The 14,782-nt window shown below is 38.6% G+C and overlaps 2 protein-coding genes across 4 annotated transcripts in view; one reads left to right on the top strand and one right to left on the bottom strand.

Annotated features, from left to right (window-relative positions):
- The window catches only part of UBAC2 (UBA domain containing 2), an 873,507-nt gene that overhangs the window by 224,682 nt on the left and 634,043 nt on the right, over window positions 1-14,782 (top strand). The window lies entirely within an intron of this gene.
- The window catches only part of GPR183 (G protein-coupled receptor 183), an 87,507-nt gene continuing 72,979 nt past the window's right edge, over window positions 255-14,782 (bottom strand). The window contains exons 2-3 of one of the 3 annotated variants that reach the window (XR_015299299.1): window positions 1,576-3,285; window positions 255-1,504 (exon numbers count right to left, since the gene is read on the bottom strand). Coding sequence is in view for 2 of the 3 variants with exons in the window: in XM_086934378.1 (XP_086790504.1) it covers window positions 2,173-3,258 (1,086 nt within the window). In the remaining variant the exon portion in view is untranslated. Of the gene's footprint in view, window positions 3,286-6,238; window positions 6,372-14,782 lie in introns of those variants that run through there. The other 2 variants (XM_086934378.1, XM_086934377.1) reach the window with 2 other exon arrangements.

Raw genomic sequence — 14,782 nt, 5'->3', positions numbered from 1 at the left:
TACTCAACCAGGGACGCATTTTCCTTCCTTGCGATAGGGCTCAGGGCACACTGGATACATCACTGATCATGTGGTCAGAACCTTCTCCTTAGGCTTGGATTTTAAGAGAGCTGAGAATTTGTAAAGTTAAGTCTTTCTCTTGTAGGGTGGTGTGTTGTAGAATACTTAGTTCATCTAGCACTGGTAACTCTTTCAATAAATAAATTGATATACGCATTTATATACAGATGGCAAAAAACAGCGAGTTCATGAAATCTTATGGATTACATCTTTATCCAAGCACATTTTCAAGCTGGGTTACAGAAGCAACAGGGAGTGCACACGATCACACAGTCATATATGCTTAATTCATGGTGAGACGTTCTCATAGTTCCTCTCATGAGCCTCATTAAAGGGTGCCAAACCCCTGGCCACTGTATGCGCAGACAGTGGCTGTGGTTTTATTTCCCTGTGTGATTCAAGGAGACCTGCAGTCACAGAAGATGGGAAAGCAACTTGAGCAACTGCACACACAATGTCTGCGCCATGGGTTTGTCACCACATGGAGGTATTGTGCATATTGAAAGTTTCTTTCCAGTGATATGTACCATTTTAGATTCTTTTTTGGTCCCAGGTGTGTCTCTCAGTACACTCTGCAGCGTCTCACTTAGGTCCACGTGGACCTGTGGGGGAATTATTTTTGCTCGCAGTCTCTGAAAGGATTGGTGGAGTTCCAGTAAGAGACAGATCCTACTTAACTATGTGCAACATAGTGCCTCTACATTGAGGCACAGATGGCTATAACCCCCCCCCAAAGACTCAAACGTCATTATCATATAAAATCTTTTTATTGATGTCATAACTACACTTTGACAAGTGCTTTTATTTACGTTCTCGATTTCACAAATATGCTTGAAAATGCACAATCTGCCCACTCTATTTTTCAAAAGCATCCCCTGAAACCCCCTTATGCCGCTTGGGCTCGCTCGCTGCTCTCACTTGCCACCGAGCACTCATCCTGAACTTTTCCACCCACAACTTTCAAATGTCACCAGCCGCCACTGGAAGAGTGACGATCTTACTTATACTGTTTGGAATCTGATAACAGTATTTCACTACTCTGGTACTACAACTGTTTGTCCAGGACGTTTTCCCACAACATATTAAAAATGTTTTGCACACTTTAAAATTATAATACAAGTGTATAAGCTAAAACATCTCATTTTGTGCTTTGTCCATCTCCTGCTTGCCTGTCAGATGTTCTTTTGTCTGCGTTAGAAACAATGTTGTTTGCAGTTAATATGTGGCACATGTTACATGGCAAATAACTTTAAAATCTTGTTTTATCAGACAGTTGTGTTCTAATTCTGATTTAGCTGAATTTCAAAAGTTTTTATGTTTTTCATATAAGTTATGAGAAAAACATGTTATACTTCGTGCATTTTCTAATAAGACCCTATTAAAGCATCGAACAGTCTACATATTATACACTGAAGCCCTGCTACAATATTTACAGGTTCGTTGCCTAGGCGGGATCTTTCTAGGGCACCCCCTTTTTGATGAAAAGTATTTTAACTTGACATTTCTTTCTGCAACTGGAGTAAGGTGCCTACAGTGCAGTGTTTCCACAGGAAGAAGTGCATGACATACGAGAGGCTCATCCTTACGCCCAGTCTACATCACCTCTTGCGTCTAAGTGGAGAATGTATGTTTTAAGGGTGTCTGAATACCAATGAGTGTGTGTATTACTCTAATTTCATATAGAGAGAACAGTTTTTAATTAAGCTGCGTGCCTCGTCTACCTATACTCCACTTCTTCCAGTGTCGCTTGAAAGTAGCACCAATGTGTCGAAGAGCTGAAGCTTGTGTTATTTACAGTGATTCGAAGTTGTGTGCCTGTGGCACCAGTAGCAACATAAATATTCTACTATTAAAATTAATAAAGCTAGAGCATAATTCTATTTTCCTGGCTAGAAGTAAAAAAACTAATTTGATGCACACTTTGTTGAACAATGCAGTATGTTTGCCCAAGAGTTCCCCTGCTTGTGGTAGGTATATGTCTACTGTGGTGCCCAATACAATCATACAGTCGTTCATTTCGTTATGGACAATCTAAACTAATACCATTTCTTTTAGTCAACTTTCTGAAGTATTTACAGAATTTAAAAAATAACATTTCAAACTCCTGAAACATTAGTACTTTCTGCTGCCATTGCTTGAAAGCATCATCATATGGGTCTCTGCCACATCCCGCGAGCTCTCATCTGGAGTTGGCCTGGCCGCGCTTGAAACGGAGATGCTGACCTGCCGCTTCAGCAGTTTCATAATGCGACGCTTATATCCCTTGCAGGCAAAGAAGTATACTAGCGGGTCCAGGCAGCTGTTCATATTCATCAGGCACACCGTGGTGTGGATGGCGATTTGGAAGTTCTGCTGCTGCGAGCAGGTGGGCTCGTGCACAAGCTTCTTTATCATGTGCTGAATGATGGCCGCATGGTAGGGCGTGAAGCAGAGCAAAAACACAACAATTACCAAAATGATTGTGTTAATAGCCTTCTTGTTTGAGCCTGATTTTTCGGTTAGCGGGTTATCCTTCGCTGCTTGGCAAAGCTTATTACTTATTCGAACATAACAGACCAGTATTATCACAAGGGGACAAATATATCCAATGAAGCAGGCGGCAAGCAATATCAACGGCAAGTGTGACATTGTTTCGAAGTTGGGATATTCCATGCATGTGACATGTCCGCCTACATCTTTAGACATATCCTGGAGCAGGAGAGGACCGGTCTGCAAAAAGACGATAAACCAGGCAATGAAGCAGATAAACTTTGCATTTCTGGCTCTTCGCAGCTTGTTGTAACGAAAGGGGTGGACAACTGCAAAGAACCGGTCAATACTCAAACAGGTCATGAAATTGACCCCAGCATACGTGTTGATGTAAAAGAAGAAAGAAGTAATTCTGCAGAATGCCTCGCCGAATGGCCAGTCAAATCCCAGGGCATAGTATAGTATTCGTGTGGGCAGAGCAGTGGCAAAAAGAAGGTCAGAAATAACTAGGTTGGTTGAATAAAGAGTTGTGGAGTTGATCTTTTTCCTGTTTTGATAGATGACAATTAAAGCCAATCCATTTGCAAAACTTCCAATGATGAAAACAAGGCTGTAATACAGGGGTAGGCCTACTTTTGCCGAATTTCTGTGCAGGTACAGGTCACATGTTTCAGTCTGATTGGCTGAAATGTTTGGTACCAGGGTTGTTGCAAACTCAGTTGAAGCCATTCCGCCGTGGAGTCTTGCTTCTCAATTCTGACAAAATAAGAACAGAACCAAAAAGAAACATGCTTGTTATTTTATTTTTTACCTCACCGTGAAGCAATTGCATAAAGATATCAAGTCAATGAATAGTGAAGAAATTAAATGAGTGGTTCACAATGAAGCAAATAGTACACTCTGAAACTGATTCTTATTAAAATATTTCAGCTTTGTCAATTCTTTACATACATTTGTCTCTGTGTAATGAATAATCTGATTTTCCCTTAGATTGAAACATTTTATCATTTCAGGAAGTACGGAATATTTATTAAACATTAGAAAGTATCTATTTGATCTATTTTGGCATCTGTTTTCCCCTTCCTAGCTATTCAGGAGTATCTGTATGTTCTTGAAAATTCTGATATAAATAGGCACAGTGAAGGTAATCGCACAGTTTTATGTATTTACCTAGTTTTTGTTCAATTTCTATTAAACATAAAAGTGCTTAAATAATTCAATTGAGCCTATTGCTCACTGGCGTCGTCTCTTTGTAAGTAATAAAAAGAGAGGTACCCCTTGAGTCAGCCAAGGGAATTGGGATTGTTAAACCAAGGAAAGAAGAGGATTCCCTTGAGACAAAGCTAAGTGGAGGTTTAGAATACTAAACCTTACAGTGTCAAAGGTACATACAACAGAAACATATGAAAGTTAAAAATTCATTTATTCATTCATTTATTTTGAATAAATTAAAACACACAATAGGGCAAACTAATCTAGATCCCTAAGATTATGGGTACAACATAAAAATTGGAATCCCGTGCCATTCGAACAATTACTGAAATAGCCAAGAGGGAGAAAGAGACCAGAAGGGACTAACTCTAAAAACAAGCTGCCTTAGCTGGGACTTCACGAACACCGCAAATGGGCGAGTGTAAACATGCTGATGTCGTAGCAGTACAACACTGGTTGTTTAACCACGGAGCAGGAATGTACAAGTTGTAACCAACAATTTTTATGTTGTACCCATTTTGTCTGTTCTCGATAGTGCGGGTCATTATTGAGCGAATTGTTTTATTGTGTTTTATTCTTAGGGATCTAGATTAGTTTGCCCTATTGTGTGTTTTAATTTATTCAAAATAAATGAATTTTTAACTTTCATATGTTTCTGTTGTATGTACCTTTGACACTGTAAGGTTTAGTATTCTAAACCTCCACTTAGCTTTGTCTCAAGGGAATCCTCTTCTTTCCTTGGTCGTCTCTTTGTAATCATAGCTTTGGACTGGGCTAAGAAGCCTTGTCGTGCATTGGTGCCCTGGTGCGCTTAAAATGAGAGGGCTCAGATCCTGTCACACAGGACCACCAAATGCCCCTGCTCTGGTACTTCACAAAAGACATTTAGGGCCAGATGTACGACCCACCAATTTGTGAGTCGCAAATTGCGTCGCATTTGCGGCTTTCAATTTACGACTCACAAATTGGGATGCGCAACAGTGTCTGACACACTGTTTGCGATTCCTAATGGGGTCGCAAATTGCATGCCTCATGCATATTAATGAGGCTGTCGCAATTTGCAACCCCATTATGACTGGCTGGCACTCCCAGGGATGGTGGCCTGCTGGGGTCAGCAGACCACCATGTATGGGACTGCTTTTAAATAAAGCAGTTTTTTTTTTTAATGCAGCCCGTTTTCCTTAAATGAAAACGAAATGCATTTTTAAAAAAATGACTTTTCCGTTTCATTTTTTAAGGGCAGGCATATTTTGAGAGCCACTCACAAAGGGGTAGGGGTCCCCTGGGGACCCCTTCCCGTTTGCGGGTGGTTTACCACCCTTCGGTTTAGGGTGGTAAACTGGGACTGTTTTGCAACCACAATTTAGTCATACACAGCTTCAGGAGTCGCAATTAGGAAAGGACGCCCTTGGAACGCCCCTTCCTAATAGCGAGTCGCAAATTGATTTGCAACTCACAAAATAGGATTAGTACATGGGCCACATGTTTTTGCGTTCGCAAACGGGTCTAAGACCTATTTGCGCCCGCAAAAAACGTTAGTACATCTGTGTGGTAATCTGTAATTGCTTTCTGCACTACATGAAATGTCTAGTCTAGAATCCTGGTATGTCATTATAGAATATGTAATGTGTCATGACTGAGGTCATGACATTCTAGGAGATAGTTTGTAAGTAAACCTGGACAGTTTATACCAGACCTGACCTGCAGGTTGATGGATGGGATTCTTGATGCAATAAATCTTAAGAAGAAACTACTTACCTATGTCCAGTTTATGATTGGAGATACTTAACTGGCGTAGTCGGCAACTCAAAGAATCTCAACAAAGAAGATTGGTGAGGAGCATCAGCTATTTTTGTTTAATTTCCATTTGAAGACAATTTAATCTGAGGTAAATTCTAGATAATATTTACCACTTGGATCATTAAGGAAAAGAAATCTCGTTGGAAATTAAAGAAGAAGTTTGGAAATAAAAATAGAATAAGGGAATGGGAGCATTTCGCCGCATTAATACTCAAGCCCTGCCTAAAATACTTTAGTGTTTGCTTCTTGCTTGGTATTTAGTCGATGCGGGCTCATCCTATCATCTATTTTTAATTTTATCAACTAGATTGACTTATGATGCTCCGTGTCTTGTCCTAAAAGGTTTCATCTTCATTACCAGCAGCCGTTACTTGTTATCTAGTTACCTTATGAGAAGGAGTGTGATTTATAACTTTTGACTTGCTTAAACTTTCAAAGCTTGAAAAATCATTTTGTGTTGGTAACTATGTGGTAGCTGCTTAGTGTCTAAACCTCGAACGTCATTTTACCCTACTACTTGCCCTTCACTGGAGATAACAGTGGAAAAGTACTCTCCATTTAAAAAAAAAAGGGAAGACAGTGAGGGAAGAAGAGGTTATTTTATTCTAATGAAACATGATCGTTATCTGTTGATTGTATTTAAAATTATACACTTGGGATTTACTGTTTCAATGTTAAAAGAAACAATGATCGTTACCGGTTGATTGTGTTTGGAATTCTGAGCGTGGAGACCTCTGACGTTCTTCATCTTCGTCAAGTTGTGTTTGGAATCCCAAGCGCTTAGATTTCTGACGTTCTCCATCTTCCTTCAAGCTCCTCTACTGCTCTCCGTAGGTTTCACGCGTCCGCGAGCAAGCGTCATTACGTCGAGTAACGTGGAAGCATCTTGGTCTGGGAGGAGATGGTGTAAAAGCTAGTCATTGCGCATAGAAGTTATACCCTGATGCGCACAGTTTAGACTGTGACTGACTCTTCGGATATTAATTGTTATCGCGGATTACTTTTCACGCTGATGCGCACAGCACAAACTCATTCATCGAGGTGTGTCAGTTCTCACGGAAAGGCTGATCTCCTTATGTCAAGCTGATGCGCACAGCACATAACGGAAGATAGATCATCACAGTCACGCTGATGCGCACAGCACTCTTGTGGATCACTCTATATCTTGAGGTGACTCATTGATTTTACATTTATCATAACATCTGAGGTGACATGGTGCTTTTAAACTTTAAACGCTGATACACACAAGACAATTTATTTGTGATATTACTCATCGATAATTTTTTTTTTAGTGCACAGCTCTTGGGATACTTCCTTATTCAGTTTTAACATGAATATTTAGAATTCTTCCTGGTCTTGATTTTATTGTTTTCATGATTATGTAGGATAAACGTTTGTGATTTGATGTTTCTATTTTGTTTACTAGAAGGCTAATATACGCAACTTCGAGTTCTTGTAACAAACATGCAAAACGTTACTGCTGTGTCTTTCTTCCTTAGTTCTCCAGGTGATCCTCCCATTCCATGGAAGAAATGTAAGGTAGTATTTCAAAGGTACGCTAGGGTTTGCGGACCCTCACTCAGTGCTGAAAGAAGATCTTCGTTATACTGTTTGGGGTCGGAAGGCCAAGATGTGTTCGACCATTTACCTGATTTGTCTGGAGAGGAAGCTAATGGCCTCAATGATTATGAAACATGCATCAAAAAGTTAGAGAAGCATTATTTGCCAAAAGTGAGCACAATTCTAGAACGTTATAAGTTTGCAAAAAGAGTGCAAGGTAGTGATGAAACGGTGGAAGGATATGTTACATACTTGAGAAAGCTTGCATCTTCTTGCAAATTTGACAATCTCACTGATGATCGAATTCGTGATCAATTCATGTTTGGATGTAGTATGGAAAAAGTCAGGGAGGAGTTGTGGTTACGAGACGAGCCTACCTTAGATGAGGTTCTAGGTGTGGCAAAGAGGATAGAACATTCATTGAAATAAATGTGTTGCAGTATTAAAAAAGGATTCTGATAAAGTTTACAAAATTCAAGAATGTAAAAACAAAGTAGAACAGATCTTGCCTTCAAAGATAAACACAAAGGAGCAGGAATAAGCAATGAAAGAGTTAATGAGAAGTGGTTCAATGCTAAGTGTTTTAGATGTGGTAAAACAGGACACTTAGCAAATGACAAGAAGTGTCCGGCCTTGGGTCAGACTTGTTCTAAGTGAAAGAAGCAACGCCATTTGACGTCTTTGTATAAAAGCAGACCTGTACATAAAATTAAAGAAGTTGAAGTATATGATAGCGAGAATAAGGAATCGGGAACGGATGTCTATGAGTGTGGGCAAATTGTTGTACAAGTTGTGAATGGAAATAAAAAGGAAGAATAGTCCCTGTGATAATATTTTGGTTGAAGGAGCTAGCACAAGAGTATTATTTGATTCTGGTGCAAAAATTACTATTGTTTCAGGTGAATTTTACTTGAAAAATCTGAAAGGAAAATTAGATCTTTTAAAACCTGATATTAAGCCTTTGGCTTATGGTGGAGAACCCATTAAGTTACATGGGTATTTCGAGGGTCTCATTGAGTATAAAGGTAGATTAGCCTCAGGAAAGATATATGTTTCAAAGAAAGGAGATAGCATTATTAGCTGGATCCATCAAAGCGATCTTGGAGTCTACCTTGACCCTAATGCTGATCTTCCTATTCAGTTAAGAGAGTGTGTGAACTCTGTAATTGCTGAAAGTTGTGATAGTAGCTTTGTTTCTAAGGTCAAGACTGATTATCCTAATCGTTTCAGGAATTAATTGGGTTGTCTCAAAGGGTATCAACATAAGATTGTGCTTAAGAAAGACTCTATTCCAGTTTGTTGCAAAGTAAGGAATGTACCTATTGCGGTGAGGGATGACATGAGAAAAAAATTGACAAACTTAAAGATTGGGGTATAATTGAGGACGTTAAGGGCACTGAATGGTTGGCCCCAGTGGTAGCAGCAAGAAAATCTAATGGAGAATTGAGGCTATGCATCGACTTGAGACAATTAAATAAATGTGTTGTAGTTGATAAGTACCCTTTACCCAATATACACGAGTTATTAGCTTTGTTAGGTGGTGCTAAAGTTTTTAGCACAATAGATCTCACCTCAGTGTACCATCAAATAGAACTTGAAGAGAAATGTAGGGACTTCATAACGCCTTTTGGTACATATAGATTTAAATGTATGCCCTTTGGTTTGGTGTCAGCCTCTGCGGTCTTCCAGAGTTATGGAGAAAATTCTTCATGGTCTTCAAGGGGTTTATGTGTATCAGGATGACATTTTGATATATGGTGATGATGAAACGCAACATGATAGTAGACTTAGGAAAGCTTTGGGGAAGTTATGTGATCACAACTTGACTATTAAAGCTGAAAAATTTAGATTTAGAACAAACAATAAATTATTTAGGTCATAATATCACAGATCAAGGGGTGAAACCTAAGTCTGATTTGATTAATACCATACAAGAAATTAGTTCACCCTCATGTAAGAGTGAACTCATGAAGTTTTTAGGTGTAGTGGAATACTATGCTAAATTTGTGAGAAATGTTGCTGATTGCTCGGTTAGTATGAGACATTTTTTAAAGAGGGGAGTTGACTTTGAATGGTCTGAGTCTTGTGAGAAAGAATTTCTTAAGATTAAGGAAAAACTAAAAGCTGCTCCTTCTCTCAGTTGTTTTAATCCAGAATCTAAGCCTATACTCATCACTGATGCCAGTGAAAAAGGCTTGGGTGCGTTTTACAACAACTGGGTCCTGGTGGAATGCAAACCATAATGTTCTTATCACGTACCCTCAAAGACCCTGAGACAAGATATTCAGTGGTGGAGAGAGAATCTTCAGCAGTATATTGGGCAATACATTTTTTTTTTTATTTCTTTGGGGTGTTGAGTTTGAAGTACAAACTGATCATAAACCTCTGATTGAAATATTTAGCAAAAAGGGGCTGGATTCAATTTCCAGTAGGATCACTAAATGGGTGATTGGTTTGCAGGAATATAATTTTGTTGTAAAATATATTCCAGGTTTAGAGAGCAAAGTAGTAGATGTCCTGTTGCGCCTTACACCCAAGTCGGAAGTAGTGAAAGAAGATGTTGAAGATGGAGAAGAGTGTGTTTGTGCAATTGATCAATATGTCATTTCTGAAAAACAGTGGTGTGATGAAATGCATTGCGATGAGACTTTGAATGAAGACATAAAACTCATTAGTAAAGGTTGGATGAGTAATAAAGAGGGATCAGATGCCAACAAGAAATGTTGGCCTTTGCGAAATTAATTATCCGTTGATAAAGGATTGTTTTTTCGTGGTACAAGAATAATTCCTCCTGGTAGTCTTAGGAAAGAGCTCATTGATTTGGCGTATTCATCACATGGTGGGTTATCTAAATGTAAAGAGAGACTACGTATGACTTATTGGTGGCCAGGGATGGATAAGGAAATTGAGCCCATGTTACGTGATTGTGTTACATGTTCTTTAAGTGATAAATCTAAAAGGTCTCGTGTTCAACCCATGGTCTTAAGAAGACGACCATCTGGCTCTTGGCAAGATTTTGCCTTAGATATTTTGGGTCCTCTTCTTAGTAATAGTTCACAAACATTTGTATTGGTCGTTATGGATATGTTTTCACAATGGCCTGAAAGTTTCTTTTCATCAACTATTGACTCTAAAAATATTATTAAGTGCTTGAAAGATTTGTTTCTTAAAGAAGGGATTCCTGAATCTGTATTAACGGACAATGGAGTTCAACTTGTTTCTGAGGAGATGGAAAATGTTCTTTCATCCAAATGGATCATTAATAAAACATGTTCTCTCTATCATCCTGAGGCCAACAGGATGGTAGAGAGATTCAATCGAGTGGTTAAAGAAACTATTTCTTTACCAAAGTCTTATTCCCTAGACTGGAAGTCTGAGGTAATGAAGAAGATTGAAGAATATAGGCTGTCTCCTCATTCCACAACAAGAAAAACACCTTTCTTATTATTCAGAGGAAGGGTTCCAAATACTAATGTAGAACCAGGTTGGATAAACAAGTATGAATTAAGCAGAGGTAGGGAAAGTAAATTTGATGATCTTGAAATTAAAAGGAAGGATGAAGAGAAAGCTAATGCAAGGAAGAATTACGTTGATGTAAAGAAAGCTGCAAAAACAACCAAGGTGGTGGTAGGTGATCTGGTTATGATAAAACGTCCTGGTTTTATGGGAAACTCTTCTAAATTCATGAAACCAATAAAGGTAATACAAGTGTTTAGAAACGTGATACAAACTCAAGATCATCGTATCTGGAACCTGAATAGAGTTGTTGTGGTTAAACGAAAGGTAAATATAAAGGGTGAAATTTGCTGCTCATCTAGAGTTAGTAAACGGCCATCATATCTTTCTGAATATGTATAATGTTTAGTACATAATGACTATTATATCTTTCTGATTATGCATATATGTTTTGGTACTTGTATACTTGTTTTAGATAATTGTTTAGATAAAGAGGGGAGGTGTGTGGTAATCTGTAATTGCTTTCTGCCTTTCCTCACTACATGAAATTTCTAGTCTAGAATCCTGGTATGTCATTATAGAATATGTAATGAGTCATGACTGAGGTCATGACATTCTATGAGATAGTTTGTAAGTAAACTTGGACAGTTTATACCAGACCTGACCTGCTGGTTGATGGATGGGATTCTTGATGCAATAAATCTTAAGAAGAAACTACTTACCTGTGTCCAGTTTATGATTGGAGATACTTCAATCTGGTCCTTAATTTTCTAGAATTTGAGTACTTCACCTGCTAGTTTCTTCGAGCCCTCGGTTAGGCCTTTCCAGATAAATAATTATTTTTCATATTTTATCACCTCCTTTTTAGCGTTTTCGTCATGATTGTTTGCACAGCTACGAAAGCCGGCTTAATTCATACCTTCAAGTCTTCCAATTGTATTGCTTTGAAACATCAGGAGTAGGGCAGGCAAAATGGCATATTTTTTCTCTCTCAAAATTTCCCGAAATTCCATGAAAAGTTAGCAAAATATACTTTTGTAGTTAAATGTGACTTGCCTTTATTTCATGTTTTACTAAGAGCAGTTGTTAAGATATTAGGGCATTCCAGGATTCTGTCTGCATTTGACATTAAAAAAATGAGTACGTTTACAGAAATCTGACCTAATACTCGAAACCAATCAACATCTTAGCTGACGTTTGCATAAGGCACATCCGTTTGTACATACAGTGGTAGAAAGTGAAATGTCTTGCAGGTATTTTGATTACCCTCTTCCAACTCTCCTATGCTTTTGTGGCACCTTATGTAGCTTGCTAGTAGCCCCAGTTACAGAGTGCTTACCTAGAGGATTGTTATGCAGTCCTTTTATCTCTGCAGGAGGGACATTTTTGCACAACCTAAGCTGGGAGCTGTATAATTGGATCCTAAAAGGGAAATTCAGTTTAGTCATTTGAGGAATGCAATACGTTTTAGTTGACAATTAGAGGTAGGTCAATGTTTTTTCAAACTACACCATAAGTAAGCAGCCAGTCGAGGCCCTGATTTATTAGATCATATTGGAGGAGCTGTCGGACTGAAAAGTGGGGCACTCTTATAGCGATATTTGGAGTCCTATAGTGAGATACAGATTACTGTGGATCAACAGGGCTACCCTTTGAATGAACATCCGAAAGAACAACCTTTTGATTCAGAATAAGGAGACGGCATATAAGTTAATGGTCAGGTGGTATTTGAATCCTGATCAATTGCATGGCAGGCGGGCAAGAAGCATGGACATTTATATTTGGTAGATGCCTTAGAATCTTGAGGTTTTGGAAGCTGAGGCTTGGAGTCATTAAGAACATCCTGAAATAACTCTTCCCAGAGTCACTGACTGATAATTGTGTATTTCGGATTCAATGAGTATCTGGTGGGGTGGGTAGGTAAGACTGGCCCTTGTTATTCCTGTTCCCTTTTGCAGCAAAAGTGGTGGTACCATTGTGGTAAACGAGAAGGGACTCCCTGTGAGTAGAGAATTGACTTCCAAGAATATTGGAAACAACACCAATGGAAGGGCTTTGGGCACATACTAATGATAGTTTTGGAATGTTTAGCACCCACTGCTTGCACGGATGGGCAGGGACAATAGAGGACACATGTTTTCTCCACAACTGAGAACTTTTCAGTTGTTTGACTGGTTGGACCTACAAAGCAGAGCATGATCATTTTGAAGGAGTGTTATTGGATGACAGTGGATGATGCTCAGGGTTTACTGTAGGGGTTTTGGGGTGTGGAGGTGTGTAACTAGTTGGAGGGAATAAGGATCATGCAACACGTTAAGATACATGTGCTTATGTTGCTTTGAAATGTGCCAAGACGTGCTCCAACACTTCTCTAGTTTAAGCCATTTATTTTATCTTCCTCAAGCCAACGTTGTACACAGCTTCCAGGTCAAAATCTCTTATCCAACTGCTGCATTGGGAATCTCTGGCACTCAGGTTTCTATCTGATGACACATTGAGTTAAAGCGAGAGTAAGGTAAGTACAATAGGTTGCAACATATCCTCCCCCCTCAATTATGAGAAAACATATTTACATTATGTAAAGCATGTGTATAAAACATAACAAGGAAAGGGCAAAATTGGTTGGCATGGGAAAAGGTTACTAAGGTAGTAAGAATATCTGTATATCTTGTTTCAACATTTAAAGATAATATGAAAATGGAATAATGCAACTTAAACATAGCTTCATAAAAAGGTCAACTCATTAACAGGGTAATGTATCATGGGGAATAATAAAACACTGGACAATATCTGTCTGGTACTCACCTGGCACAAAGATAACATTTGGAACTAATCAGTTAAATTGTAGTCCTTGAAGCGAGCAGGTTCTCTTCTCACCTTCACACTTCTTTTGTCAGGTTCCTCCTATAAAGACCTTGAGGGTGCCTCATGCGAAGCTCTTGCTAGGCATGACATACTCCACAATTCACCCCCATCTAATACCACCACCACATTCTATCATAAATAGTGCTCCCCCTTTGGAAACCAAGTGGGTCTTTTAACAAAGACCAAATCATCAACTACCCATACACGCTGTTGTACACAATGATTGTCATCAAGCGTTTTTGTACTGGCTATCACTTTGCCCCTCATTGGATATAACCACAACAGATTCAATTTAGATCCAGCCACTCTCCCTTTCAATGACTGGAAAGGAGAATTTCCTGTCACACTATTCAGCGCATTCCTATGTGCCCATAGCTTTTCACATAGGATGATCTTGAGTTGCAATTTATTGTCCAAAGCAGTCTGCATACTAGCCCTCACAAGTTGACTCTTTTTTTCCTCCAGGCCATTTGCTTGGGGAGCATAGAGAGCGGTGCAAAAATGAGTAATGGACAGATCATTCATGCTGCAGAGTTGGGTATCATCGTAGTGTTGGTAAATAGAGTATGTCTTGAAGGGGATTATGAGTCAGGTGGAATGTTTAGTGTAGAATGGTTTTGGGATTCTAGAGTGGAAAGAGTTGCTTAATTTGTAGGAAATATTATTTCTACAGTATCTAGTAATTAAACAAATTGGCACAGGGCATTAACTCTTTCGGTTTGCTATCATTATAATTATATGTTATTTACGCGTCCCTTTCAACACTTGCCCGAATCAGAGCTTTATTTCACACTGGAGATTTCAACTCCTGTTACATCACTGCAAAATAAGACGTCAATGTAAGAGACATCAACACTATGTTTGTTTTGCACATGCAATATACAAAACATAGGAGTAAATGTGATATGGCACTCTGAAGGTGCTGGGTTTTGCTGGGGAGTAATTTACGTATTATGACTAAACTGCCGATCTACACACGTAAATTCACCCGCTATACAAAAGGACAAATATGAAAACAGTTTCAAATCAAATGGAGAATGTAAACATATTAATTCAATGTCTCAATTTCATAAATGTGAAGAAGTTGTATACACAATCTTCTACGTGAGCTAAGATTATTTTATGACTAAGAATAAATCGAGCTCCTCGTGAAACCGTGATATAAAAAAACAAACTATACGTACACATACGATTAACTATTTATATGTGTGTATGTATATCTATGTATATATTATGGGTGCGTGTGTTTTGTTTTTATATAACTTTACACAGTCCTGAACTGTTAAATTCTGTAAAACACGTTAACTGTTTCATAAGGAGATCAATTTAATCTGATTCACATAATAATCGTTGTTCATAT

This window comes from Lissotriton vulgaris, chromosome 8 (assembly GCF_964263255.1).
Source record: "Lissotriton vulgaris chromosome 8, aLisVul1.2, whole genome shotgun sequence".
In the NCBI taxonomy this organism is placed as follows: Eukaryota; Metazoa; Chordata; class Amphibia; order Caudata; family Salamandridae; genus Lissotriton; species Lissotriton vulgaris.
This window is presented reverse-complemented; position numbering and strand designations above follow the sequence as displayed.